The sequence below is a fragment of the Podarcis liolepis genome (genome assembly GCF_965112155.1).
Source record: "Podarcis liolepis genome assembly, chromosome: 1".
Lineage (NCBI taxonomy): Eukaryota > Metazoa > Chordata > Lepidosauria > Squamata > Lacertidae > Podarcis > Podarcis liolepis.
The window spans coordinates 80,846,571-80,874,411 of NC_139554.1; the positions used below are offsets into that span (position 1 = coordinate 80,846,571).

Here is a 27,841-nt window from a genome sequence, read left to right on the forward strand (position 1 = left end):
GCTGGAAAGAGACTAGGCGGACCCTTGGCTTCAACCAGCAGGGATCTTTGTGTGTTTTCTTGCTATCATTGTTCATTCCCTTCTTGAAACCAAGTTACCTGCCTCTCCAGGTACAAAAAGTGCTTGAAGCTGGTGTGCGAGGGGAGAAATAATCACAGAGCTGTGAAGCCTGGGCTGCTTTTCAGTCAAAATGTAGCCCAATTGCAGCAGTGGCAGCTTTCTGAAGAGGAGATTTCCCTCTCTTTGTTTCCCTTCGGGAGGAACAATGTGACTTGGCAGGATCCACGATGACCAGTGTGGTCAAAGTATAAAGGAAGGGACACCGTTTCTCTGCCTAAAGGGCAAGTGTGATTCAGAAAAACAAGGAGGCAATCGCTCACCACTTCAAAGATTCAGTCCTTTTTGGCAGTCATAGGAGGCTTCTTTATACAGAGTCAGACCATTGGCCCATCTAGCTTAGTATTGTCCACTTGGACTGACTGCAGATCTCTTGGGTTTCAGAGAGCCTTACCTGGAGATGCTGGTTTTGAACCTGGAATCTTCTACATCCAAAGCAGATGCTCTACCCCTGAGCTATGGGCCTGTCCTATTTCCTAGACCAGCTGTAGGGCATCAGATTGGTGAAGACTGTTTTAAAGCAGAGCCTTCCTTTAATGGGGCATTGCTGGAGAAAGGGACAAGCAACCTTACTACTCGCTGCCACTGTTTGAAAAATAAAAGGATTATGCAAGTTCAATGGCACAAGAGCACTTGGACGCTAATAATGGCTATGCACACATTCCCATTTACTCTGCATCCAGTGTGCTCTCACCATTGGTTTGGGAAGCAGTGTACAAAAGACATTAGCCACAGTCTGCTCTTTCTCCTTTCTTTTCTACGTAATTACATTTTTGTGTGTCCCCATCGCACCTACCGCAAACCAGCTTCAATCCAACTTGTGGAAAAGGACCTTGCTGTGTTTTAAGTCAGTAATGTGTACAAAGCCTATGTAGGAAACATAAAAATAGAAAGTTTGCAAGTCCACAAAATTGTGTGGCCATGATGGATGGAAATAGAGTTGCTCATTACCCACAGTGCCACAGTGTTACCAGGGACACTTGTTCAATCACGCAACACGTGGCATTTGCAAATCACAGGTGAGCTGCCAGCAGGGAGGAAAATCATGCTTGCCCTACGATGTTATTAGAATGCTTGGGGAAATGTGATAGTTCAACAAGTCTGGATTCTGTGTAGCAGCTGTGCAATTACTGAGTCAACACCATGAAAAACACCCATATTGTGACCAGCTCTCCTGCCACGCTAAGTGATCGCTGCTCTATGCATTTGGAATGTGGGTTGACCCAAGTCCCACCCTTGTTTATGGTGAGAAGCTGCCTAATTTTGGACAGTTCCCTCTGCTGAGGGAAGGCCGCTACTGTTAGCACAATAATAGCTTTGAGATGTATCATCTGCGATGTGGCCCATCTTAACAGCGTTGATCAGCTCTACTCCAAAATTGTGAATGATAGTTACACCACTTAGCCTAGATGAGAAGACGGGCGGGGGTTGTGTAAGTGTGCGTGCGTGCACAGGTATGTACTTGTGTTGCTAGCTAATCTCAAAGTGGGGGACGGGACATGGCAAATAGTAACATTTTGGTCGAATTCTGAGACACCTGTTTTGTTTTAGGACACAAGTGAAAATGCAAAGTGACAGGAACCTAAGGCCTTTTGCCCTGTATTATTATTTTGCTTTTGCTTTGCAGCGCCTCCTTTCTGGGACAGCTCCCCTTCCCTCCCCCCCCCCCAATTTATCACAAGTGGCACCTCTCCAACATTCACCATTTGACACACATGCCTGGTGTTGTCTTGCCCCCTCCCCAAATCCCCAGCCCGCCTTTGGATCTGGCTTGGAACACTTTATCTCCTTCAGCTCCTCTTTGGTGCAGTTGGGAAAGCAGCCCAGAGAGAGAGGGGAGGGGTGGGCGATTCTTGAGCCTTGCCAGATGTGGAAAAGGAGACTCCTACAAGGGGGGTGATGGTGGTGGTGAGAGGGGGGGTAAGCCTCTTCCCAGTCAAATAACAGAGCTGCTGTTTTAGGAATGCTGGATCCTCCCTCCTCATCTCCTCTCGAGGTGCCCCTGCCCCTGAGAGGAGGGGGGAGGCACACATACACACACACACACACACACACACAGTGCGCACAGAGTTTTTTCCAGTCTGTACACATGGGCTGGGGGGTGGGGGGGAGAGCTGAGCAATCTGAGCCTGGCTGTGGGGAGGAGGAGTCTGCTCCCAATGCTGCCCCCAGCCTGAGATCATTGATCCCAGCTCCCCTCCCTCTGCCCAGAAGGAGCCCCCAGCCTCATCCTTGGTTGGGGAGGAGAGTCCAGGCAGTTGCCATGCTGTAGTAGAGAGGGGCCTGTGGGGGGAAAAGGAAAGAGCTCTCTTGAAGGGAGCATCTCTGAGGAACTGGGAGAGAGACGCCTGTCATGTTCGCGGAGCTGCTCTTCCAGGCTGCCTGTGTCTCTCTGTTCCTTCAAGGGGCCCAGGGGAGAGTCTACACAGGAAGGAGGAAACTTGCCAACTTCGCCGTGGAGAGGTACCCACCCCCCATACCCACCTCTGTACAGGGGCAGCCAAGTCCCAGACCTCCACACACACACACACACATACGCACACCAAAACACACACAGCTACCTCCTGGAGCTTGGCTGCGGGACCTGGAGACCCCCCCTGATCTGGGCCCAAGAGGGGGTTGTTTGTTTGTATCATGTGTAGAGAGAGAGCAATTCCTGCCTGAAGGAGTATTTTGCTTCCCTCAAGGTGCCCATCACCTCTTTCTTACCTATTTTTGTTCTCTTCTGAAGGCTGCAGTGCAGTTGATCTGCCCCCTTCATACTTTTGCCCTCAACATCTATAAAATTCATGCTGTGCCTGAATAGAAGCATAATTCCACAAATTTACTTCTGAACAAAGTTCAGCTTGCACAACCACTGAAGTTGGGATGAAAGGTCGACTGACTGACCAAGGGACTGCATGGATGGGGCAACGGTGCGCCCAAAGTCCTAGTTTGCCTTTTCTTTTTCTTTCAGATGTGGGCTGGTATATAATCTGCGCACCGTCACTGACTGACCACCTCTCAGCAGTTGCAGCTTTGCATGCCTGGGAAACCCCAAGTGGCAGGCAAAACTGGAATGTGTACTTGTGGGGAACAATTTAGAGAGACAACCTGCTTCAGTACAGATGAGAGAAAGGTGCTGGGGGCAGAAAGTACCTAACCATGTGCGGAGTGATTGTGTGTCTTAGCCCAGAAGGCTGTATACACACTGTTCCTTTAAAGCACATTTGAAGCGTATTCTTTCCCTCAGAGAATTCTGGGCACTGTAATTTACCCTCCACAGAGTTACTATGTCCAGCAACCCCCCCCCCAAACTACAGTGCCCAGAATTCTTCGAGGGGTGTGTGTGTGCTTTGAATGTGCTTTCAAGGTACAGTGGTACCTTGGGTTCAGTACTTAATTCGTTCCGGAGGTCCGTTCTTAACCTGAAACTGTTCTTAACCTGAAGCACCACTTTAGCTAATGGGGTCTCCTGCTGCGCCACCGGAGCATAATTTCTGTTCCCATCCTGAAGCAAAGTTCTTAACCCAAGGTACTATTTCTGGGTTAGTGGAGTCTGTAACCTGAAGCGTATGTAACCTGAAGCGTATGTAACCCGAGGTACCACTGTGTAGTGTATATGCTTATCATTACATTCAGAGTGGTTTCTGTACCTGTGTTTCCACATATCCTGGGCACAGCTTTCTCTCTATGGGTTCATTCAGACGTCCTTTTGTGTCATGTTTCTAGGTACAGGTCTGAGTGATGTTTGTGTTTTTGTCCAGGCACTTTCCCTGGGAAAGCCCACATTTTACCCCTGAATCTAAGCAAATGGCAATTTGGTTTTTCCACGGACAAAAGAAAACCGCTCAGAAACAGAGCTTTAAAGTGTGGGCCTGCACAAAAGGAAGTGCAGCGGAGCCCTATGTGCGTCTGTTCCATCTACTCCTTTTCTTCCCATGTACTTATTCTGGACACTGTGGCATTGCTGGGTATTGTAACTCTGTGAGGGGTAAAGTACAACGCAACAGTGCCTGGAATCCTTTGATCACCACATATTTAAAGTACATTGCTTCCCTCAAAAAAAGAACCACCTTTGTTGCTAAGGGTCCTGGGAATTGCAGCTCTGTGAGGGGTAAACTACAGTTCCCAGGATTCTGGGATGTGACCACAGGCAGCCTTGAGCATACCGCTAATCTTAGCCCTCCATAAGCAGAAGAGGCATGTGACTCAGTCCTCAAAACAGCGCAGCTTGGAGAGTTACTTTTCACTCCTGGAAATGTCTCAGTCCATCTCTCACCTATTCCTAGGCGTCGCATCGGACCACATGTTTGCCTCTCTGGTTTTGGAAGCGGATGCTGCCCTGGGTGGATACCATCTCCAGGCAGCGGACAGTGCACCATGCGTAAGTACCTGGAGTTCTTTGGAAGACATCAGCCCACTTGTCCTTCTGTATTGTTGCTAAATCTCATTAGTGAACTGATCTCAACTTGAGCTATAAATTTCTGGGAATGTACAAGTTGGTGTAGAATGACAGCAGTACTGGGAGCCACAAATGATAAGATGGCTGCGGAAATCTCTTTTTTTTTTTTATAAAAATTTTATTGATTTTACAAAATTTTTTAAAGAACAAACAAACACTTAAAAAGACAAACATACACGTATAATTTCATAACATATTTTCATAACCCTCCTTTCTGGGACTTCCCCATACCCCCCCCTTTCTGCATCCCAATGTCCATGATTTTGTAGCAACTCCCAATTGTTACTTTCCAACCTCTGTCATCTTAGTCCTCTCTATGTTCTGACCTTATATCACTGTATCCCTTTATTTCTAGGAACCACAACACTTTAACATTCATTAAGTTTATAATAGTCCTTAAGATAGCTTTTAAATTGGCTGCGGAAATCTCTATCCACTACGAGGCCCAAAAGATTGATGGGATCCATAAGACTATCCAGCACTTTTCAACTCCATTGCAGCAACACGGAGAGTTTTTCTCCCTCTCTTATGACACTAGGACTCAGGGCCACCAGAAGAATCTGAATATTGGAAGATTCAAGGCAAGACAAAGCAAATTGCTTCTTCACACAGTGTACAATTAAACTATGGAATTTGCTCCCATAAAATGTGATGATGGCCACCAAATTAGGGCTCATCCATACTCCTGTTTGTGCAACAATTTCTAGGCACAGGTCCGAAAGCCCCCCCCCCCCCCCGGAGAAACCTACTGTTTACGGCTGAATCCATGGGAAATCCGATTGACATTTGTTCAGACGCAGCAGTAAACAGCGGGGAGGTTTTTCGAGGAAAGTGGCCAGACAAAAAAAAAGAATACTTTTGGCTCCATGCATAGAAATTGTGGCACAAACAGGAGTGTGGCGTTGATGGTGCTTAGAAAGGAATTAGACAAATTCATGGAGGATAAGGCTTACTAGCCACGATGGCTATGTTCTGGAAGCATCGCTATGCTCTGGCTATGCTCTGTTGGAGGCAGTACACTTCCGAGTACCAGTTGCTGGGAATCACAAGTGGAGAGAGTGCTATTGCACTCAGGTTCTCTTTGTGGTCTTCCTACAAATACCTTGGTTGACCACTGTGAGGACAGCATGCCTGACTAGATGGGCCCTGAACCAGCAGGGGTCAGTTTAGTGTCAGATACTAGGCATACAGCTTTTTAATTAGTTTCAGCAGTCCATTCACTCATGCAATTTTGTGAACTGAGGTGGGCTGTAGGGGGATAAGGCAGCTCAGTCATAATTTCCAGCACTTCAGCAAACTAGGAACATAGGAAGCCACTTGATACCAAATCACACTAATGGGTCTACCTACACTAGCAGGCAATGGCCCACCAAGATTTCAGACAGGAGTCTCTCCAGCCCTACCTGGCTGGCTGGAGATGCCAAGAATTGAAACGGGGTCATTCTGCAGGCCAAGCAGATGCTCTTATACCCAAGTTATAGCCTTCCTAGGATTGTTTAGGGGAGGCCACCACTGTTAAGGTGTTGTCTAAAACCAAAATTAAGTCTGTCCTATGGATGTGCTGGGGACGCAGGTGGCGCTGTGGGTAAAAGCCTCAGCGCCTAGGGCTTGCCGATCGAAAGGTCGGCGGTTCGAATCCCTGCGGCAGGGTGCGCTCCCGTCGTTCGGTCCCAGCGCCTGCCAACCTAGCAGTTCGAAAGCACCTCCGGGTGCAAGTAGATAAATAGGGACCGCTTACCAGCGGGAAGGTAAACGGCGTTTCCGTGTGCGGCTCTGGTTCACCAGAGCAGCGATGTCACGCTGGCCACGTGACCCGGAAGTGTCTTCGGACAGCGCTGGCCCATGGCCTCTTGAGTGAGATGGGCGCACAACCCTAGAGTCTGGCAAGACTGGCCCGTACGGGCAGGGGTACCTTTATGGATGTGCTGCAATGATTAAAAAGCTTTCAGGGTCGGACACATAGCATCATGCACAGTGCTGCACACCTCTACACAGTAGACGTTTCTAGTGTACATGCTGTCGCAGCACCCCATCTTGCAAAGGTTGATTTCCCTAGTCTAGCAGCGCTGGCCCCTAGCGCTGTGCCAATGTGGCGTCCTGCTGCATGTGCTCATAGCGGTGGTGCTCCCTGGCTTAGCTGCTTATTTGCTCACATGACGACACGTAAGGTCCAGCTGCTGGGTCCTTAGCGGGTTACTACCAGCTGCTCTCGTTCATTTCTGGCATCTGGCAATTGGAGATGAGAACATGCTACTCACTAACCGTTTTTGTTAGATGTCACTGTTGGCAAGTGCTGCCAAGTCCAGCCCTAAAAGGAGGGGGTGGGGGCTTCTCTTACCTCCTGCAGAGCAGGCAGCAAGGCTGATGTCACAATGCCCATGCAGACAGCATGGAAGTAAAATAGATCATTTTTTTTGTGGCAGGGTGAGGGGATGGAGTGGTGTTTGATAGAAGTCACCCAAATGGCAGCTGGGATTTTCATGCAACAATGAATACAGGCAGCTAGACTGGGCAACTCCTGAATGGGCTGGGAGTTGTAGTTCTGTAAGGAATCAGTGGGCTCTACCTGAGCATTTTTGGTATACTCGCAAAACCACAGGTGGCAAGCAAGGAGCTAGGATAGTTGCATTAGTTTAAAACTGGCAAATGGCGGTAGGGTGGAAATGCCTATGGAATAAAAAGAAGATGATGTTTTATTTTTAAAAAGGGCAGTGAATGCTTCAATCCTGTCCTCACTTCCATACCATTGCATACAGTGGGAATTCTTTTTGCATAAATATACACGGGATTTTATTTCTTCTAGATACAGGGAGCGTCATTAACATCCATTTCTTGGCAGCAAACATTTGTAGTACCTACTGATTAGATTGTGTGGTGTTTTTTAATGATCAAATGAGGGTGCTTTCACACTGTTTACGGAGCATTCACCCTGATTTGTTTGCAGGGAGAATAGAATGTGCTGGCTGCTTAATGAGAATTAATTATTATTTCTTTGCAGGGTGGCTAAAATAACGACGGCCTGGAAGCATCTTAGTGCCTCCTCCCCATCTAACTCATTCATTTATCTTGAAAGTTCTTCCAAAAAATCCCTTTCCTTACCTGTAATTCTGCTCTGATCTATTGCTAGATCTCTTAACTGGGCTCCTTCCTGCTTGGCATGAGAGTGGTTCTCTTCTGCTGCACTGTGGTGGGGTAGAGTGGTGGTGGGATTAAGATCCTAATTTTTTGTCTTTGTTAACTGGTGCTTTCTTGGACCTTCTTGCAGCGCTTTGTTCCTTTGGCTGTGGAAGCGGCTTCTGCATTGCTCCCAATGTCTGTTCCTGCAGGGATGGAGGGCAGGGCATTACATGCCAAGGTAAGGAGAACTTTGTGGGATGATGCCAGTTATTCAGTTTGCGATGTGGACTCCTGTGAGGGCTGGCTGGGAATGTGCAAATCTGTCAGTTTTGGTTTCTCTCAGTTTCTCATTCTTCCCATCTTCATTTCTCCTTATTTCCACATCAGCTTGCGATTAATTTTTTAAAAAGAAGTTTTATTATTATTACTTTTTATTTATTAAATTTATATACTGCCCTTCATCCACAGATCTCAGGGCAATTTACAACATAATATTACAATGTAAAACCCACAAAATACATAGTAAAAATAAGAACATTGGAACTTCATTAGAAGTTCCAATGAAAATTCATCAGCACTTTGATGCTGATTTCTCCTAATATACACCTGTTTTGTAAGTTAAAAACGGTTTTACTTTCAAACTCTTCCAAGGGCAGATTCATGTGCTTTTCCATAAAGCATTCAGAAAAAAGTTGCACAGGTAGTAAAACTTAGCATAGTTACATAAAGTGGTGAAAGTCCCTAAATTATTGGTATAGGAACTCAAGAGTGGCTAATGAGAACCGTGTGGCTGAGCTGGAGCAAGCAGCTCACGCCTCTTCACATGTTGAGCTTCTCAGGTGGACTGGATGGGAACATTAGGCTTGATTACCTATTCCCTCCCAAGATAAGGAAAGTGACATAGTTAAACCTGGCAGGATATCTTACTCTATGGTGTTAACACCTTCGTGCATTAATTAGACTTTGGTTATGAGATGAGTTATCCCACAGCGAATTAGAAGCCTAATTGGAATGGGGGGGGGGGGCTGTTGAAGAGTCACATCTGTGAAGGGAAGGATTCCGTGCCCGCCCCCATTGGGCTTGGGAAAAATTAAAATAAAATCTTGCCTGTCCAACTTTACCTTCCAAAAAGATCACTGCCCCTCAATCTGATTTGAAGGGGGAAAGCAAGGAAAGTGAATGTGTGCGTGATTATGGTTGTTGTGGTGTGTGTGTGTGGTGCCCATGGCAGTTTCTCTGGATTGCAAATGAGCCCACAGGCCAAAGAAGGCTAGCAGCCCTCGCTCTATTTAGCCCAATGAGTCTACACCAGCAGAAGCTCTGCCTCTCCTTTGCCCAGATCCAGCCTTTAAACATTTTAGTGGACCGAGCAAATTGCTAAAATGCCCTTCCTTTCTGGGCATATAAAGCAAGACTTTTGCTGCGAAGGCTTAGTGAAATATCCTTCAAATGTATCTGAGAGTTGGTTGCTTTTAAGGGAAATCAGTTCATGTTGTTATTACCTATATTAAGAGCAACACTTAATCAGAACAAGGCTTTTGTAAACATGTTGTAACATTCTGGATGATTTTCAGTTTATGTAATCATAGGTTTTGCAACAATGGCCATGCAAAGTTTATGATGTTCTTATGTTTTTTGAATGCTGTAGTAGAAGGCAGTAGTTTATTGGTCAAGCGGTGTTTTATTCTACCCCCCACACCCAATAACAACAAACTTATCAACTGTGCTGCCTCCTTGCTCATACTGGGGTAAGCAATCCATCTCCAGCAATCTGGACAGCCATTGTGGGTTTTCTGAACCATGGCAAGGGCCTTTGACCCTTTCCCTGTATTTTTTTTCTTCTCAAAAATTTTATTAGTTTTCACAATATTATAAACAAACAAACACACACACACACACACACACACACACACACACACGACAAACAAACATAAATCATAGCCTTATTGAAAATTATACTTATTAACTTTGTTAAGTGACTTCCTCGCTTCCCCTTGGTTGAATTTCATTGCATGTCCTTTTAACGATTTTCCAAATCCCAATTCTTATGAAATTTAACTTAAACATTAACATCCTTAAATCTTCACCTTATGGAATTAAACATATTAATTCATCAGTTAACATAAATAAAATCCTAAGCCAATTAAGTACAGTGGTGCCTCGCAAGACAAAATTAATTCGTTCCGCGAGTTTTGTTGTGATGTGATTTTTTTCGTCTTGCGAAGCACGGTGTCGGGAAAGTTTTGGAAAAGCTTAAAAAATCAGCAAAGTCTTTAAAAACCTCAAAAAAGGCTACCACACCGCGTTCTATGAGTTGCTCCTCGAAGTCAAGTCGCAACTGTATTAACGGTGTTAAGAAAAAGGAAACAAACTTGCAAGACATTTCCGTCTTGCGAAGCAAGCCCATAGGAAAAATCGTCTTGCGAAGCAGCTCAAAAAACCAAAAACCCTTTCGTCTAGCGAATTTTTTGTCTTGTGAGGCATTCGTCTTGCGAGGTACCACTGTATCTGCAAGCTATTTTCAGTTAATTTAACTTAACAAATTTAACTAGATATTCATTAAATTTATTCCACTCTTCCTGATACTACTCCTCCTTCTGGTCGCAAACTCTTCCGGTTAGGTTGGCTAGCTCCGAAAAAATCCATCATCTTCATCTGCCATTCTTCTATTGTTGGTAATTCTTGGGTTTTCCACTTTTTAGCTAACAAAATACGAGCAGCAGTTGTGGCATACAAAAATAATATAACATCTTTCTTGGGCAATTCCAAACCTGTTATTCCAAGAAGAAAGGCCTCTGGTTTCTTTATAAATGTATATTTCAACATTTTTTTCAATTCATTATAAATCTTTTCCCAGAAGTCTTTCACCTTGGGACAGGTCCACCACATATGATAAAAGGTTCCTTCCTTTTCTTTTTGACCCTTTCCCTGTAAGAGGCATCCCCATCTAAGTATCTGGCTTGTGCTCTTCTCACTGTACCTTCAGTGATGCCCTGCCTGGTCCACCCTTGCTTACCTTCTTCCACTTCTTTTAGGGCACCTTTGCCTGTTATTTGCCTGTGATTACATAGCTTATTCATTAGGTGGCAAGAGTTGTAGCTTGGTGAAGTCAGAAAGTTCCTTTTGGCATCCTGTTTTCTCTGGCAGGAGACAATAAAGTTCTTCCTGATTGATGTGTGTCTTCTCTAAGGCTGCTTATACACCATGCTTTCATAGCACATGTTTCCTCCCAAAGAATTCTGGGAAGGGTAGTTTACCCATCAAAAAGCTACAGTTCTCAGCAGCCTTAACAAACCTTCGTTCCCAGGATTCTTTGGGTGGGGAAAAGTGCATTGAATGTGCTTTATGATGTGCTGCAGCCTAAGCCTGCCTTTTTTCTTGCCTTTCTCTGTCATAGGATGCTCTTCTTTCACATTCTGCTCTTCCTGAAACAGAAGCCCATGCAACTGGGTTTGTGCTCATCTCTGCTTCTGTTGCAAAAGTGCGGCCTTTGGTTAATTTGCTCCTAGTCACCAACTCCAGCATCCTTGATCAGCTGCTAGGGTCCCAGGGCCCCAACAAGGCCTACTGCTGCACCAACACCAGCCTGCTAGGTCTCTCTTCCCAGGCAGTGTGGAGCCGCCATTTTGACTTCCCACAATGCCTCCAAGATAGTGTCACTCTAGGTCATTTTGGGAAGTGCCTGCTGCTACCCACTATGATGTAAATCAGAAGTGGCTTGCCAAGAAGGCCCTCTTACACCTTAGAACAAGCCCTGCTATCTATCAGTAGGGAGACCCCTGCAATGAGGTCAGTTGGATGTTCATTCACAGATAGACTTTGGGGCAGATATCCAGGGTCCCACTTAGCAGAATGGGCAGGGGGACACCTTGAGCCTGTGAGCCAGTGTGGTGTAGTGGTTAAGAGCAGTAGACTCGTAATCTGAGGAACCGGGTTCACGTCTCCGCTCCTCCACATGCAGCTGCTGGGTGACCTTGGGCTAGTCACACTTCTCTGAAGTCTCTCAGCCCCACTCACCTCACAGAGTGTTTGTTGTGGGGGAGGAAGGGAAAGGAGACTGTTAGCTGCTTTGAGACTCCTTCAGGAAGTGATAAAGCGGGATATCAAATCCAAACTCTTCTTCTTCTTCTTCTTGAGGTTGTCATCTGTTGTGCACACAACAAGTGTTTAAGTCCAGAGTCTACATTTATCTAACTGTAACATTGAAATTGCCTACCTGCATCTCCCACTCCCCTACCTAATAGTCAGGGTTCCTTCTTGCTTTCTAACCCTCTTTCAGTGAGGGAGTCCCATTCCCCGGCTTGAAATCTCTCCTCTCTGTCTTTTCAGACGTTCCTGGTGCCTGTGGAGAGTATGGCTGTGACCTTGCTTGCAATCACGGAGGTTGTCAGGAGGTGGCGCGGGTGTGTCCGTTGGGGTTTTCCATGACTGAGACAGCCAATGGTGTACGCTGTGCAGGTGAGCTGGAAGAGAGGTGTCTTTATTACATGGAACCAGCAGGGCCTGAAGCCCCTACTCCCAGGGAGATAAGGAGCTTCCTGACTGCGGGCTCTTAGTGCTACTCAGTCATTGCTCTTCCACAGTAAGCTGCACACAGAATTGCAACTGACTTTGGCAGGTGTACCGCTTCTTGAATGTACACTTTTACATTCATTGACACATGGGAATGTTTCCCCCCACAGACATTGATGAGTGTCTGAGTGCCTCCTGTGAGGGACTTTGTGTGAACACAGAAGGTGGCTTTGTATGTGAATGTGGCCCAGGAATGCAACTCTCTGCTGACAGACACAGCTGTCAAGGTGAGTGTGATTGGGAATATAGGAGGGGAGAGGGATGGAGCTGGAATATTTTTAGGGAAGATGTCAAAGATCGGTTTATTTTTGTGGGGCAAACGATATCGACATTTGCATCCTCCATTTTGCTCCTAGATACTGATGAGTGCCTAGCAACACCCTGTCAGCACCACTGCAAGAACAGCATGGGCAGCTATCGCTGTTCTTGTCATTCCGGCTTCTACCTGCATGGCAACCAGCACTCCTGTGTGGGTAGGTGTCCCTACTTCTGTTGTATAACCTAGCAGAGGAAGGGCTGTAGCTCACTGGCAGAGTATCTGCTTTGCATGCAGAAGATCCCAGTTCAGTACCCAGCATCTCCAGATAAGACTGAGAAAGATCCTTGTCTGAAACCCTGAAGAGTCACAACCCATTGGTGTCTAGACAATACTGAACTAGATGGAAGAACGGTTTGATTAAATATAAGGCTGCTCTCTGTGTTCTAGAGGTAGGTTACCTCCTTTTGCCAGATACACTAACCCAGCCTGGCTTTTTCCAGAGAAAACCTCCTGCTGCCTCCAGATTAAAAAAAATATTTAGTTTGTTAGTTTATTTTATATCTGCCCATCCACTCCCAGTGCCCCAATGAGAATCTAAGTTGCCCCCTCCCTGGTCATCACATTGATAATTTGATGGGAGTGATGGGAGGGAGCAGTAACCATCAGCTGAGGAGGGAGGCCGTGCGTCCCTGTGTGTGTCTCTGTGTGTGCAATCCTCTGGCCAAATACACTTTGCATCAAAGGGCCCTCAAGGCTGGTCCGAGCCCAGCTTTGACCGTGTGGTAATGCACCAGGTCCCTTGCTGTGCGGTCCCTTTTCTGACCTTGTATGGCTAAGCAACAGGAATGCTTGTAGAGCCACAAGCTTGAGCCCAACCCAGCCCTGAAGTAAGTGCTGCATCTGGTGCAGATGTGAATGAATGCCGGCGACTCAGTGAGAAGCGAACCTGCCAGCACTCCTGTCACAACACGCTCGGGAGTTTCATATGCAGCTGTCGCCCAGGCTACCGGCTCAGTGTGGACAGAGTGTCCTGTGAAGGTAAAGACCATTTCCATCTTTCCATCCTTCGTCATCTGGGTTGAGTTGTGTTGTTTATGTTGAGTGATGTCACAGCACTGTCCAATAGACACTAGCAGCTGCAATGTGGACTGCCCTCACTGCTCAGGCGGTGGAGTGGAGACTGAGTTGCTCATTTCCAGAAAGAAAATATTACCCTTGGACTGCTGAGAAAATAGCCACCCATAAGCACACCCAAAGTGCTACCTAGAAGAAAGAAATGATTCCTTGCACCACAGGAACAACAATTGTGCACTTATTGTGATATAAACGGGTTGTCTAGAAAGAGACCGTGAGGGATATGCATTCAGCTGCTTGGGAAATGCTTATGAGTACATGTGAGGTACGTCAGGGAGGCGACAGAAGCATGAGGGCCGAGATAGACATTCAAAACTTATGACTCTTCTGTGGTTAAAAAGCTTCACTCTCAAATGGACTTCAACTCTCTTTGCCTATTACTATTACAGTACCTGTTTTTCTGTGGCCAAATGATGTGAGGGTGAGTGTGTGCCTGCCACAGTAGCTATAAATATATGAGTGGCTCAGGTGGGGAGCTCCTAGGTGTGCTGGGAAATGCCTTATATTTTTGACGTGCATCTTCTGGGGATTTTTGAACTTATCTGGCTTTTCTCCCTCCCTCTTTTCCCTGCAACCCAGGATTTCCCAAGACCAGCCTGGCCCCGTCTCCCATCTTGCAGTCTCTCCAGCACCCGCCAACTCTCCTGCGCCTATCTCCAGATTCTGTGGCTCCTGCCGTGCCCCCCAGGGGCTCTGCTCCATCCCGAGCACCTGCTCCCCACATGGCACTCGGGACCCCGCCTCCTTCCCGCCTCCTTCCCACTCTCCCTGTGCTCCTGCCTGCAGCTTCTCCCACCCCTTCATTCCCTCCACCAAGTTCCTCCCTTGGCGCACCCATCTTGCTAAAGACCACCAGGCCCTCCAGGATGGAGAGCCCACTGCCGCCATTGCTGCTGCGGGAGGAGATGACGACGCTCCTTCCCACAAGTCCTTCTGCTCCAGGGGTTTCCTCCACAGCCCTGCCTTCTGCCTGCTGGCGTGGAGGGACTTTTCATAAGAATGGCAGCCACTGGGTGGAGCCAGGGTGTCTGAACTGCTCCTGTGAGGTGTGTGGTATGTCCTGGGTTCCTAGCTTTCTCCCGCCCTGCCCCCCAAGCCCTGTGTCAAATGTGCAGCCACCTTTACAGTGACTGTCTTTTCCTTTTGTAGGGTGGGCAAGTGCTGTGTGGAGCAGTGATGTGTGAGGTTGCCTGCTCCCACCCAGTTCCTCCAATGGAGGGCGAGTGCTGTCCTAGCTGCACAGGTGAGAGAAGCGCCCTCAAGATTAAGACTGCATTGATGGGTCTGGTTGTGGCACATGGGCCTTCCCTACACCTAAATTAGGGACTTTGCCACTATATATTCCACTGTATATGTAAGCCAATGAGTGTTTCCTAATCTGGAGTGGCAAGATGAGATGGGACTCACAGAAGGCTCTTCTCCCCTCTGAGGAGAAATTTCACATTCCTGTCTCCTGCAGGCTGTTTCTATTATGGGACTGCCAGAGCTGAGGGGGATGTCTTTTCTCTTTCTGAGGAGAACTGCACAATCTGCGTCTGCCTGGTGAGTATCACAGAGTCCACAGGGAAGGTGTGTGCGTGTCCCTCAGGTTAGCTCACCTTCTTGCTTTGAAATGGGCATATTCATCAGTTTGCTTGCTGCCATTGCTAACCCGCCCTTCATGTGTTGAGCTTCGTGTAATGGTCCTTGCCCTTGCTATGGCATATGAGAATGTCTCAGTTGTGCAGACAGCTTTTTACTAGTGACCCAGAAAGCTTTGTGTAGGGATATCTGAGGGGGCAATTGAGTTATTTTACTCCAGGGGAGGAATAGCCACCTGATTCCTGTGTGTGGCATGTGATCTGCAACTGATTTTACACGTGACCTTGGCTGAGGGCTCTCTTCTTGATTCCAGGGAGGCAACGTATCCTGTATCTCTCCAGAATGTGCACCCACTCCATGCCCCAGTTCTGTTCAGACTGACTGCTGTCCCTGCCAGCCAGGTAGATAGCTTGCAACATCCTACTTGATGCTCACTCACAAAGCAGCCAGGGCCTGAGGGGCACCCTGGGCACTCTCCTCTCCACTGAGAAAGGTGTGGTTTCCTAGGCCAAACGAAGGGTGGTAGAAATGGTGTGAGATCAACTCTTCCAAAGGCCTGGCCTAGACAAACAGGCCACCCTATGCGTAAGGCGCTTGGAACACATATTGAGAAAAATGTTATTATTCTGGGGTAAAGCTATCTTTGGAACAGCGCTTCATTCTGCTGAGGGAGTGGGTTGCGCTGCTGAATGCTCCCTCACAGGGATTGTCAATAAAGTCTTGCCCAAAAGCCAGGCCAGCATTTTCTGGGGGTTTGGGCATTACTAAAATCCAAGGGTAAAACCACCCACCCAACCTGAGCCAGGAGATCTTAGGCTGTATTCCAAGATGTCCCAATGAGCAAGAGTTGAAGTACCATTCTCTGCTTCTGGGGGCCTCAGGCGAAATAAGCCAAATTACGCAGCAGGAAATGTGAAGATCCAAGGCACACTGAAATTAAGAGGTTTTAGTAATAATAATCATAATAGCAGTATACTGTTAGAAATAAAGGCCTATTGGGGAAGTCACAAAACGAAAACAATAAAGCTAGCTAACTTAGTCTAATACATTACTAATGAATCCATGATCCTATGCAGAGATGAAATATAGGTGTCAGTCAGGAAGGTGAGGCAAAACTTACAAGGCATAGGGGGTAACTTTATACTCTTTTGCTTAGTAACCATCCTGAATCTTCCCAGCCAACTGGAAGTCATTTAAGGCTGTCGTTTTCTAGAACCAGGAATCCAGGGTGTACATGTGACTTCACAGCTGTGGAATTTTCCCCAATTACTGAAACCCTGATACAGGCAAGATAACACAAGTGCAATTAATGAGAGTGGTAGCAATTAGCGGGGTGGGGGTGGGGAATGCTTTCTCATGATCTTATCGTTTTACCCGGAAGTTTGAGTTTCTATTGAACCAAAGTTTGTGAACAGGGCAAATACAAGCCCCCTGCCACAATATAGTGACAGAGATGAAAATCACATTTAAAGTACACGGCTTTCCCCAAAGAATCCTGAAAACTGTAGCTTGCCTCTCACAGAGCTGCAAGCGACAAGCTTTGAGAGCATTAGGCTAGAGCCTTTCTCCCTGACATCGAGTTTTCTATGTGCAAGGAAGCTTTAATATGGGGGAGCCTGCAGCTATGTGGTTCTCCCTGTGCACTGTGCAATACCACACGTCCTGAGGAAGCAAAAACTTACCCCACGAGATCACTGACCAGGAGGGACAGCAAAGAACTTACCTATCTGAAACACTTTTATGCTGCCTTTCTGTTTTAAAAACTTCCCAAGACTGCTCACAGAACTCAGCAGAAATAATAATTAGTGCAGCAGCACATCTAAGCATGGTGCTCAACCATCATCAAAGTAGAAGAGCAGCTAACAGAGCAAAACCAGCAACATAAAAGTTGAGCATATAAAAAGGACCTAGATCAGGCATAGGCAAACTCGGCCCTCCAGATGTTTTGGGACTACAATTCCCATCACCTCTAGCTAACAGGACCAGTGGTCAGGGATGATGGGAGTTGTAGTCCCCAAACATCTGGAGGGCCGAGTTTGCCTATGCCTGCCCTAGATGAACGAATGAAAGGCCTTTTTACCTGGCTCCTAAAAGTAATTTCATGTGGCACCAGGAGAGCCTCACTGAGAGGGAGCATTCCATAAATGGGGCACTGCAGCCAAAGAGGATCTGCCAGGGAATCACTGACATACTCTTGCCTTCCTTTGTAGCTGAGTGCCACTTCCGCGGCCAGACATACCCAGATGGGGCTGAGTTCAGCCTGGATGGTGATGACTGTACCACCTGTGTGTGCAGGGTAGGTGTTGGCCTAGGCCTCCCTCCATGCTCCTGATCTGATCTGAGAGGATTTGCTAGCCATGTCACTCACTATTAGGTGTGTTTGTTGTTCTCTGGAGTACAGGTGATTCTCAGTTATGCAGTCTCTGGACTCCTTGTAAAATCTCCTTACCTGTTACAAAGAAGACAAAACGTCCCCCCACCCCGCTGCACTGACTTTACATGTCAATTCAGTTGGGAACATGGGAATCTGCCTGATACTGAGTCCGAACCTTGGTCCACCCAGCTCTATACTGCCTGCTCTGACTGACAGCAGCTCTCCAGGGAGCACCTTTTCCTAGCCCTACCTGGAGACAGCAGGAATTGAACCTAGGGCCTTCTGCATGCAAGGGAGATGCTCTGCTACCGAGCTACAGGCTTTCTCGAAGATCTTTGCATGTTTTATGTTGCCCATTGCTTAGCACAGGCCAAGGCTTGGAGTAGCTTTCAGTATAGCAAGAGTCATTTTAAACTGCCTCTGATGCAAACCTTAGTAACACTAGGCAAGGATACTCTTGCTGATGGCCCTTGGGCCCTCTATAAGAAAGGTCTGCAGGGGCATAGTAGTAGAAGATAGTGGTGGGCTTTGTGAAGCCCTGGCACTGCAGGATCCGATTCCCTTGTTTTGCAAAATTCAGTAAGGAAGATTCTGTGAACCTCCTATCTTTATCTTTGCAATTACTGTGGGTAACATGCGCCCTCACACCCTTCCTCAGCAAGGTGAAGTTGAGTGCTCCTTCACTCCTTGTCCCACGCTGGACTGTCCCCGAGATGATTGGCTGTTGGCCCCAGGGCAGTGCTGCTTCACCTGCCGAAAGGCTGCACCCATGACAGGTAAGGAGATCTCAATGGCTGGGGCATGTTGTTGTGACATGAGGATGTATATAATTGTAGGCAGTGGGTTATCAGATAGGTTTGCCCATGGTACACGGCTTCTGGTGAGCTAAGCATCTTTGTGCTGTACTGTCCCACCATCACACACACCTTGTTTTCCTCTCGCCAAGGTCCCCATTCTGTGCTCACAGCTGTTTCCTTCCATTGTTCTCCTTTTCTTGGCCAGGTTGCTTTGTGGATGACAATGGAGTTGAATTTCCAATTGGACAGATCTGGTCACCGGGTGATCCCTGTGAGTTATGCATCTGCCAGGTGAATGATAACCTGCTCTACTTCATTCAGTTTCAACCTCCCAATCTCCTGTTGCAAAAACCATGGTAGCCCTTTGCTGCTGCTGCTGCCCCCACCACCTTAGCTGAGCCAGGATTAGGAGAATCCAATTGACACTTGGAACAACATAATGTAGTTCTAACCCCAGTCTCTGTTTGCCTGTGTATGCTGGGATCCAAAGGGTATAGTTGTGTTCTTGTTGTATGTCACAAAAATGATGAAATTTAGGCTTTGATCTCTCCTGACTGCTTAGGAGGCCAGAAGTGCCTTTTATTTATTAAATAAGTGTGTTCACAGTCCATAGACAATAAGTGTCACTGAACCCACTGACTTGTATAAGCTGCCATGTGGACCCTTTTTTGGGAGGGGGGGGGAGTAGTGGCAGAGAAATGTTTTAAATGAATTAACCTCCATCAGTGATCCTGTGCCTTCCTTCTTGCCATTGCCTCAACCTGTGATCTCTCTGCCTGCCCTATCTTCCTTAGTGCTACTTGCTGACCTGCTGTGATGTCAGAGAGGATCTAGGCAGGCAGAGGTGTTATCCTGGCTTCTGTGATGACCATTTAATTAGCCGAAGTGATGTCAGAGCAGTTAGTCTATTGAGTGTTAACGGGACTTAAGGCATTGAATTCTAGGATTATAAACAACCTTTGTAGGATGAAACTGTAAAATTATTGCTTACATATCATGGGCTTTCAGGTGTCAAATGTAAAGCAGTTGAACAATTCTGGAACCTTTTATGAAAACTGACACAGGGACAGAAAATATTTGCTGCTTCAAAGACAGATACCTCTAGGAAATTCAAGTCTCTTCTGGGGTGATATCGATCTATCTGCCTGCAACAGTCCAGCTGTTTGTGCTGTGGGTTTCTGTGAAGTTCTTTTCTGTTGCAGGCAGATGGCTCTGTGAGCTGTAAGAGGACAGAGTGTTTGGAGACATGTCCTCACCCAATCCGGATCCCTGGGCAGTGCTGTCCAGATTGTTCAGCAGGTAAATTCCATCTTCTCAGACAGCTATTCCCTTCTCAGGGAAATCAGAACACCAGAATCCACAGCCAGAAAACTCAACTTTTGCTGTTGTTGCTAACTTGCCTGCTTTTCCTTATATTACATTGCTTATTCTAATTGCAGAATTAATGTACACATCAGTGCAGACTGCAACTGCAAAACAGCGGGGTCAAAATGCAAGAATTACAGTCTGTGACAAATATCTTGTCATATATAATGCCTCTTACAGTGCATGTTCATTTGACCCCAAATGTTTTCATATAGAGAAAGAACTGAAAACAGCAGGGAAACAATCTGGAGTAAGAGGGAGCTTTTTTTGTATCTGAAGGCTCCTTGCTTGTTTTGGAACCCTGGTTTCCCAGGGATATTAAATGTATGGCAAGTCACCAAAGGAAGAACATAAGACAAGCTGGATGAGGCCAAAGACCTATCTAATCCAGCATCCTGTTCTCACAGTGGCTAACTGGATACCTGTGGGAAGCCCACAAGCGTACTATGCTCCATGAATTGACTTCCATGATTTGGCTGGGAATGGGAATGCAAAGATTGTGTTCTTGTCCCCACTGACCCTCGTGTTTACCTAACCATAAATCTAATGTCTGAAGAAGACTGCTGCTGTTTGTTGCAGTTTGCATATGTAAGGCCCCATCCACACCATGCATTTAAAGCATCACCACACCACTTTAAAAATGCATGGCTTTATGTCAAGAATCCCAGGAATGTAGTTCGTTAAGGGTGCTGGGAGTTGTTAGGAGACACCCCCACACCTCCCCACACACCCTATTCCCTTCACAGATCCACACTGGTTCACAGATCCAAAGTGGTTCAATCCCAATAACTCTCAACCCTCTTAACAAACTACAGCTCCCAGGATTCTTTATGTTAAAAGCTGAATAATGGTGTTTTAAGTGTATAGTGTAGATGGGCTGAAAAAAGGTAATTGTTAAGAGTCACGACCCACATTGCCCTATTTTATTTCATATTTTATTTATTAGATTTATATACCACCCTTTGTCAAAAGATCCCAGGGCAGTTCACAAGATAAAAGAATGAGATAAAAGCAGGTTGTTGACGTGACCCAAGTTGACAAACTAAGTGTGTTTTTCTTGTCTGAAGGCTGTACCTATGCAGGAAGAGTCTTTTACAACAATGAGACATTCCCCTCTGTCTTGGACCCCTGCCTAAGCTGCATTTGTTTGGTAAGTTCTCTGTTCTCCTCTCCCAGCCTATAAGGAGTGTTCTGCCCTAGGAACAGGTCCTACAGAGCAAGCTTGGGAAACCTGTGACCCTGCCAATGTCACTGGACTACAATTCCCATCACCCCTGACCACTGGCCATGCCGGCTGGGGCTGATGAGAGCTGCAGTCCAATAACAAGGCCACAGTGTTCCCGTGCCTGCTACAGAGCAAGCAAAAATACAGCAACAAACAGCAGCCCTCTTTGAGGCATCAGTGCTCTAAAATGCAAAGGGAGGCCTCCACAGATGCAAAAGGCTCACTGCTTCAGACTGTCGCCTTCCACAAGTCAGCAGGCAAGTGAGATGGCAACAGGAGAGGTGGAGGCAAAGCTCTCACCTGCACTGCCTTCGCACGCAGGTTTACTTAACTGTAAATGTAAAGCCCAAAGAAGGCTTATCTGGGATTGTATAAGGCAGCTTCCCCAGAAAGTTAGGCTGTGTATACACTATATTCCTCTAATGCGCATTTGAAGCACATTATCTACCTCAAAGAATTAAGGGTGCTGTGGTTCATTAAGAGTTGCTGGAAAGTTTAACTCTGTGAGCGGTAAACTACAGTGGGCAGAATTCTCTGAAGGAAATCGTTTTTCAAATGTGCTTTGAAAGTTATAGTGTGTATGCAACCCTAGGCAGCAATCCTATACCTGCTTATCTGGGAATATAAACTCCAGTTGGACTGAGTAGGGCTTACTTCTGAGGAGACATTTAAAGGGCTGCACTATTAATTTGGAAGGATGTCATGTGTTTATGATATAGAATGTTATATGATTGAAGTTGCTATTCATTTTTTTAATGCATTAGCAGTAAAGATGCTGTCTTTATTGAAACGAATTTGAAAAGCTGATATTGTGTTATTGAGATAATTTGAGATGTTCACTGAATTTGTTTTTTAAAAAACAAAAGCAGAATCTTCCTGCTGCCCCGACCCAACTCTCTGCCCAGGCAAGCAACAGGGCTTTGGATGCAGCGGTGCCTCCACCACAGCATTAAGTCTTGCTGCTGCCGCCACCAGGCGGAGGAAGGGAGTGCGGTGGGTGCAGGCCACTCCGGGTGTCATCACTGAGGGTGTGTGTGACAAAATGACAAAAATATGAGTTTTTAAAAAATTGGGCTCAGGGAACTTTTTAGTTCAGTCAACAAACGCAACGAAACACGGGTGGCACTGGGCGCCACACCATGGGGGCTGGCACTTACCGCAGGGCCTGCAGCATGCCTGAGCCACACGTCTCTCCTGGGAGTGGCGTGGTGGCTTGAGCGCCTGCAGGCTCGGCGCTGCCTGAAACGGCAGCATGGAGCTTGCATCTGCCCACCACCTCTCCCTCAGCCACCCTACAGCTGAGGGGAAGGCAGTGGAGAGGCTCTACGCAGCTCGCCCTGCCCCCATGGGCTCGTCCCACCCCCGGCTGCAGGATGTGCTTGCCACACCAGGCACCCGAGCAGCTAGCTATGCCGTTGGCTGCCACAGTCAAGAAGTTGAATTGATCTGTTAAACATGTAGTAATAAGTGCCTAGGGTTATATAAGATGCTCTGTATCCTGTAACAGATTGGCTGGGTGGTTTGAAATGAAAGGCAAGGCTCTCTATATTTCTCTGCCATTTAATGAAGGATTTCTCTCTCTCTCTCTCTCTCTCTCTCTCTCTCTCTCTCTCTCTCTCTCTCTGTGTGTGTGTGTTTTCTTACAGCTAGGCTCTGTGGCATGTTCTCCTGTGGACTGTGTTGTCTTTTGTACATATCCTTTCCACCCAGAAGGAGAGTGCTGTCCAGTTTGTCATGGTAAGCATTATGATCTTAGGGGTTTTCCAGATAATAATTTAAAAATTGTTTTGGTTTTTTTTAAAAAAATGAGGGCTAGTTGTGCAATATAGTATCCCCACTAAAGCTGAAAAGGATATATCAGTCATTAGAATGGTTTTATAGTTTTCAGATCAATAGCTGATGGTTTGTTGTCCCATTGCCTTCTAAATTGCATGGGAATGCATTTATATAACTTAACTTGTACATTGCAACTGTGCAGCATTAAGTAGCTAGGGCATTCCAGATTTTTGTGATAGTCGCTGTTTAGTGCTAGAGGAAGTAACTGTCCTACTTATGTGTGTGAATACCAACATTCGAATATGTCTGGTTTCTTGTCTCTCTAATCAGACTAGGTGCGAGGTCTCTGTGGCTAAAATTATATCTGTTGTGCTGTTCTCCTTTTGTAGACTGCAATTACAAAGGGAGGAAAGTGGTGAATGGACACCTCTTTGTACCAGAAGGTGAACCCTGCATTCATTGTACTTGCCAGGTGAGTTGTGACGCTCTTGGGGGAGGGGGGGAGCCTGGGATGGTTTGCAGTTCAAAAGGGTTACACTTCCACTCCCACACTGTTCTCTTGCTCTTCCCATTGCTCTGTATTAGTGCTATTATTGTTAGCAGGCCTGGGAATAAAGTTTGGGGGTATTGAACTGCTGGGTTCCATTAAGGAGATCAGATGGCCTTTAGCAAGACAAATAATAAATGAATGTTCTTTATCTAGTACCCCAAAGCTTGAAAGTATTGTTTTACCTTCTTGGGGGAAAGTTTTTTTCTTTCTTTCCTTCCTGTCGTCTCCTCATTCCCTTGCCAGAAGCATCCACTTACCATTTTAAACTAACCACTGTTTCCTGTGACACCTGAGCTTGGAACTGTGATTTGTTTAAACCAGAAGCTGATCCTAACATGTTTTCACTAGCCATTGTTTAATCAACATAACAGTTATCCAAGTTATGATGTCACAGGGAACTGTGGTTAGTTTAAAGCCTTCCTCTGATATGTGAAAGGGGAGGGAACCACACAAACAAAGGCTCACTGCAACTCATTGATGTGGTGATTGCTAAGATGCCTGATTCATCATCCACTGTCACATGGCTGAAGCTGTTACATCAGCCTCCAGCAGAGGAGGGAAACGAAAGGATGCCTGAGCACTCCATCAGTGCAGCTGAGAGACCAGCAACTTTTGACTCCTCCTCTTGAGCTTTTCCAACTCAGTTGGTCATCAGAAAAAAGTTGTGCTTGAGTGTGTGCATCTCCTCCTTCATCCCAATCCACTTTTTTGTGGTGTGTCTTTTTAGACTGTAAGCCTGTGGGCAGGGTTTGTATTGTTTATAGTGATCTGTAAGCTGCTCTGGGAGAAGGTTTTGGCGTTGAGTGGGTTAAAACCCCTTTCAATAAATAAACAGGAAGAAGCCATGGTTTCCAGTTTTTGTCTGAACCAGTTCAGCCTCTCCTCTGTTGCTTTGTGTCCCTCAGCTTGGAGAGGTGAGTTGTGAGAAGAGGCCCTGTCCAGGCTCCTGTGCGGAGCCCTTTGGCCCCCCTACACATTGCTGCCCCGACTGCCATGGTAATGAAGTTCCAGGTAGGGGTGCTCATCGTACCTGCATTTTGTGTTGTGATATAAATTCAGCATCGTCAAATCTCACAGCAGAGGAAATTCTTTCACATTTTGGAAACAGAAAAATAAAACTCTGTGGCCAGGTAGCATTACCCACTTTAAGGAAAACTCTGCAGTTTCCTTATGCACAGGAATGCCCACAGAAAGTGCCTTTATTTGTCTCTCATGAAATTTGGTGTGGTGGTAGAGGCAGAGCTACGGGGGTGGGGGGGCTAGCCGGGCTTCTGGCCCTGAGTGAAGCCTCCAGAGGGGCTCCATTGAGGCTCCGTGTGTGTGTGTGTGTGTGTGCATGCGCACGGGGGTGGTGGCAAACTGGGCCTTTGACCCAGGTGAAATAAAGCCTAGTTCACCTCTGGTAGAGGAAGTGAGGGAGGCTGAGGAGCTAATTCCCCTAATTCCTGCCTGTCTCTTAAGTTAATTCCCATGTTAATTCCCACCAACCCCAAATTTTTAAACATGCAAATTGGCTCAAAGCTGTCAAGTTTATTGCAATGTACTTCCAAAGGAAGCAGAGTGTTAGTTGTGCCCAGGTTCTCTCAGAATCAAGAAAGCTCAGAAATTTGCCACCATAGTGTGTGTGTGTGTGTGTGTGTGTGTGTGTGTTTGCATCTCATGGTGTGGTGCAGAATGTGCATTTGTGTTTATGTGCACCTATGGCCCTTGAAGTTCAGAATTTGTGGTTTGTAACCTAGGCCAAAAGCTGAGAGTTTACTGGAATGATTCAGGGTAAGCAGTGCTCAGCCTGGTCTGTGGTTGTTTCACAACAGATGATGTGGCTTCGCTGGAGAAGAGCCTAGCCAATTCTCACTTGGAAGATGGAGAATCAAAGGCAGGCTTGCAAACCTTCCAGAGGCGTTCCATGGACCCAATGTCTGAGAGGAACTGCAGCCTCTGCACTCCCATTCCCACACCTGCTTCACTTGGTCCAGATGTTCATCTTGCGGCAAGTAATGCAAGTGCTTGGGAGATCGTGCCAACGAGGCCAACGGCACCAGAGAATGTGGATCTCCATCATACCAGACCAGGAGGTCTCATCAAGCTGCGTTTCAATTGGCCACCAAGTGCCAAGCCCCCTTCTTTTCGACTAGGCCAATCTGTGACTCCTCAGATAAGACCATGGTCTCCTTTGCCACTTGCAAATAGGCCAGGAAACACCAGGCCTTCTCCCACCAGGCCAAGCTCTTTTGGCTCTCTGTTGACTCATCCTCGGCTCCTTTTCCTCATGACAAGGACTGCTGGGACCCCTGCACCCTCCAATGCAGTTCCTGCTTCCACTCCGCTAACGGTAGCTAACCTCAGAGAGTCCACCACCACCTCCTTTCAGCCTTCAGATACCCACAGCCTTCCTCTGTCACCTCCAACAGAAACACTTTCCCCTTCATCCAGCCGCAGTCCAGACTCTCCTCTGGAACTTCAAGATGGCAGACCCCCACACACAACAGGTTCACCCATGGACCAGCAAACTTGGGGGAGAAGCCTTACATTGCCCCCTGGTGGTGAGAATAACCTCGGTAGCAGTGCTCCCTAGCTTGAAGGAAAGACCAGGCCTGCTTTTGAACATGAGGAACGTAACCACTTTTAACCTCATAGGTGTAGAAGAGGATCTACAAAAAAAAGAAAAGAAAAGAAAAAGGTTGCCACTAGTGGTGTGAGCTGGGCTGCTGCTACTTATCATTGGCAGGATCTACTTTCTCTTTTCTTGGAGAGCAGGCCTAATTAGCAGGGGTTGTTATTCAGCCCTAGCTACTCTTGAGATGACAAGGCCTGTTTGTACTCTAACCAATGTCTCCTTGGCTGTGGGGCAACGTGGGATAATCACCCTCCTTTTTTAAAAAATATATATATATCAGTATAAAGATTCCAGCACAGCCTTATGCCCCTTCAGAAGACAAGTATATATATACCAGGGACCAAGCACTTTTTAAATTTCACCTCTTTGCTGTGTTGCAGTACTGGCCTGCTGCCAGCAAGGGAAGGAATCCCTTGCTTAGTAAATGTTCTCACACCAGGTCTAGCACAAGTATCCTGTTGCTGTTTTAGGACTTATACGAGAACGTCAGTCTTCAGGGATGATAATTTTAAAGGAAAGTTGGCTAGTTTCCATTTCTGGCTTTGATACCAGATCTACTATTGTGTAAGGAGTTCTGAAATTCAGATTACAGTACACAGGAGCTAGATTTATGCAAACACCAAAAACATACGTTTTGTAGTAGCTAAATGTAAACATGTCTTGTCCCCCCCCACAACTGATAGGCAAATTTGCATTTTGAAATTTAAATTTCAACATGAATTTCATTTTCTTTGCTGAAGCATGCCACTCACCAGACTCCCTGAAAGTGGTTTGGTCCTTTTGGATTTGTTTTAGGCTTTGAAGGTGTTTGCAACCAACTCCTGAAACTGGTGGCAGGATAGATTTTGTTTAACTACCTCAGAGAGGTGTCTAATAAGGGTGCATCTGTACTGGACATTTGAAACCAGACTAGTTGCCATGGCGTTCCCCTACCCCTGCCCCGAACTCCGGGGACTGTAATTTTGTGAGCTTGCTAAGAATTCTCTCTTGGTCCCATTATGAAACAGCACTTCTTAAAACTCAATGCTTAGGAATCATGGATGTCCATTATTTTTGGAACATAATTTGGTAGTTTGGAAAGTAGCTTGTAGCGTGTCCAGTGTAAATCTGATCTCTACAGTCCAGACTTCAGTCTGTATTACTGGTTCTTCTACCTCCCATCAGGCAGCTGGAGATGGATGCATTTTTAACTGAGGCTGTGCATTCTGAATTGCTGGCTTCACATTATGGTGAATGTTTCCAATGTGGGGGGGGGGGGAGGCAGCAATGGTGGGGGAATAAGAGTTTGTTTTAAAAAATCAGTGCTTGTGTCAAATAAATTTAACCTGTGTTTCTTCAAAAGTGCTGTTTTTGGCTTTTAAAAACTAAAGCATTCAAAGTAAAGAGTTTCACATTAAGAATTTCTGCAACATGTAACGTGCTGTGTCAGGTTGGCCTGAATGTGTCCTGGGAATTCCAAACTAGGGCTTTGTCATGGCTCTGGAATGATGGAGGAGTTGGATCCAGTCTCTGGCCTGCCCCATGTGGAACTCAGCTGTTAGCACTGGAGCCCATCTCTCCTCCCTTGAATCCCAAGGAGACACTTTTTGCCACCAGATTCTGATCATTGGACCACAGACTCCTCAGAGGATCAGGAGAGGAGATATCCCTACAGCTTGAAAACACAGGCCAGAAGAAGTCAATGGCCAGATGCAGCATAGAGCGGGTGAGGCCTCTAGTCAATGAATACCTAGCCCAGGCTATGACATATCTGCTAGTTGTTCCAGGACACTGTATGCTGTGCCTCAGCTGCAGGATTATTAGCTGTGGTCCTGAAATCCACATCTAGGTCTCTCTCCAAGGTGCTGATCGTGCCTTGCCTGCCTATCTGCCTGGAACATTGGGGTCACTGACTTCCCCCTTTCTTGGGCCAT

At 46.5% G+C, this 27,841-nt stretch overlaps 1 protein-coding gene across 4 annotated transcripts; it reads left to right on the forward strand.

Moving 5' to 3' along the window:
- Nucleotides 1-2,240: 2,240 nt before the first annotated feature.
- VWCE (von Willebrand factor C and EGF domains) lies at nucleotides 2,241-27,269 on the forward strand. 4 transcript variants are annotated; one of them, XM_083497996.1, is made up of 20 exons: nucleotides 2,241-2,580; nucleotides 3,864-4,483; nucleotides 7,827-7,916; nucleotides 12,008-12,136; nucleotides 12,361-12,477; nucleotides 12,607-12,723; nucleotides 13,419-13,547; nucleotides 14,223-14,689; nucleotides 14,793-14,886; nucleotides 15,103-15,185; nucleotides 15,538-15,625; nucleotides 17,435-17,520; nucleotides 18,257-18,374; nucleotides 18,601-18,686; nucleotides 19,598-19,694; nucleotides 20,828-20,910; nucleotides 22,632-22,722; nucleotides 23,151-23,233; nucleotides 24,217-24,322; nucleotides 25,126-27,269. In XM_083497996.1, exons 2-20 carry the CDS (start codon nucleotides 4,480-4,482, stop codon nucleotides 25,884-25,886), a joined length of 2,829 nt encoding a protein of 942 aa, XP_083354122.1. In that variant the 5' UTR covers nucleotides 2,241-2,580; nucleotides 3,864-4,479; the 3' UTR covers nucleotides 25,887-27,269. The 4 variants fall into 4 exon arrangements, with proteins under 4 accessions (XP_083354122.1, XP_083354119.1, XP_083354120.1 ...); XM_083497993.1 differs by having other exon boundaries at nucleotides 4,389-4,483; XM_083497994.1 differs by having other exon boundaries at nucleotides 4,389-4,483; nucleotides 18,601-18,666; nucleotides 19,602-19,694.
- Nucleotides 27,270-27,841: the final 572 nt, after the last annotated feature.

What these genes read in the sequence shown, in the direction of transcription:
- VWCE (XM_083497993.1), top strand. Translation starts at nt 2,471, where the DNA reads ATGTTCGCGGAGCTGCTCTTCCAGGCTGCCTGTGTCTCTCTGTTCCTT. An exon ending in CAATGGTGTACGCTGTGCAG is followed by an intron (nt 12,137 to 12,360) that starts GTGAGCTGGAAG and finishes TTCCCCCCACAG; the next exon opens with ACATTGATGAGTGTCTGAGT. An exon ending in GCATTCATTGTACTTGCCAG is followed by an intron (nt 23,234 to 24,216) that starts GTGAGTTGTGAC and finishes TGTGTCCCTCAG; the next exon opens with CTTGGAGAGGTGAGTTGTGA.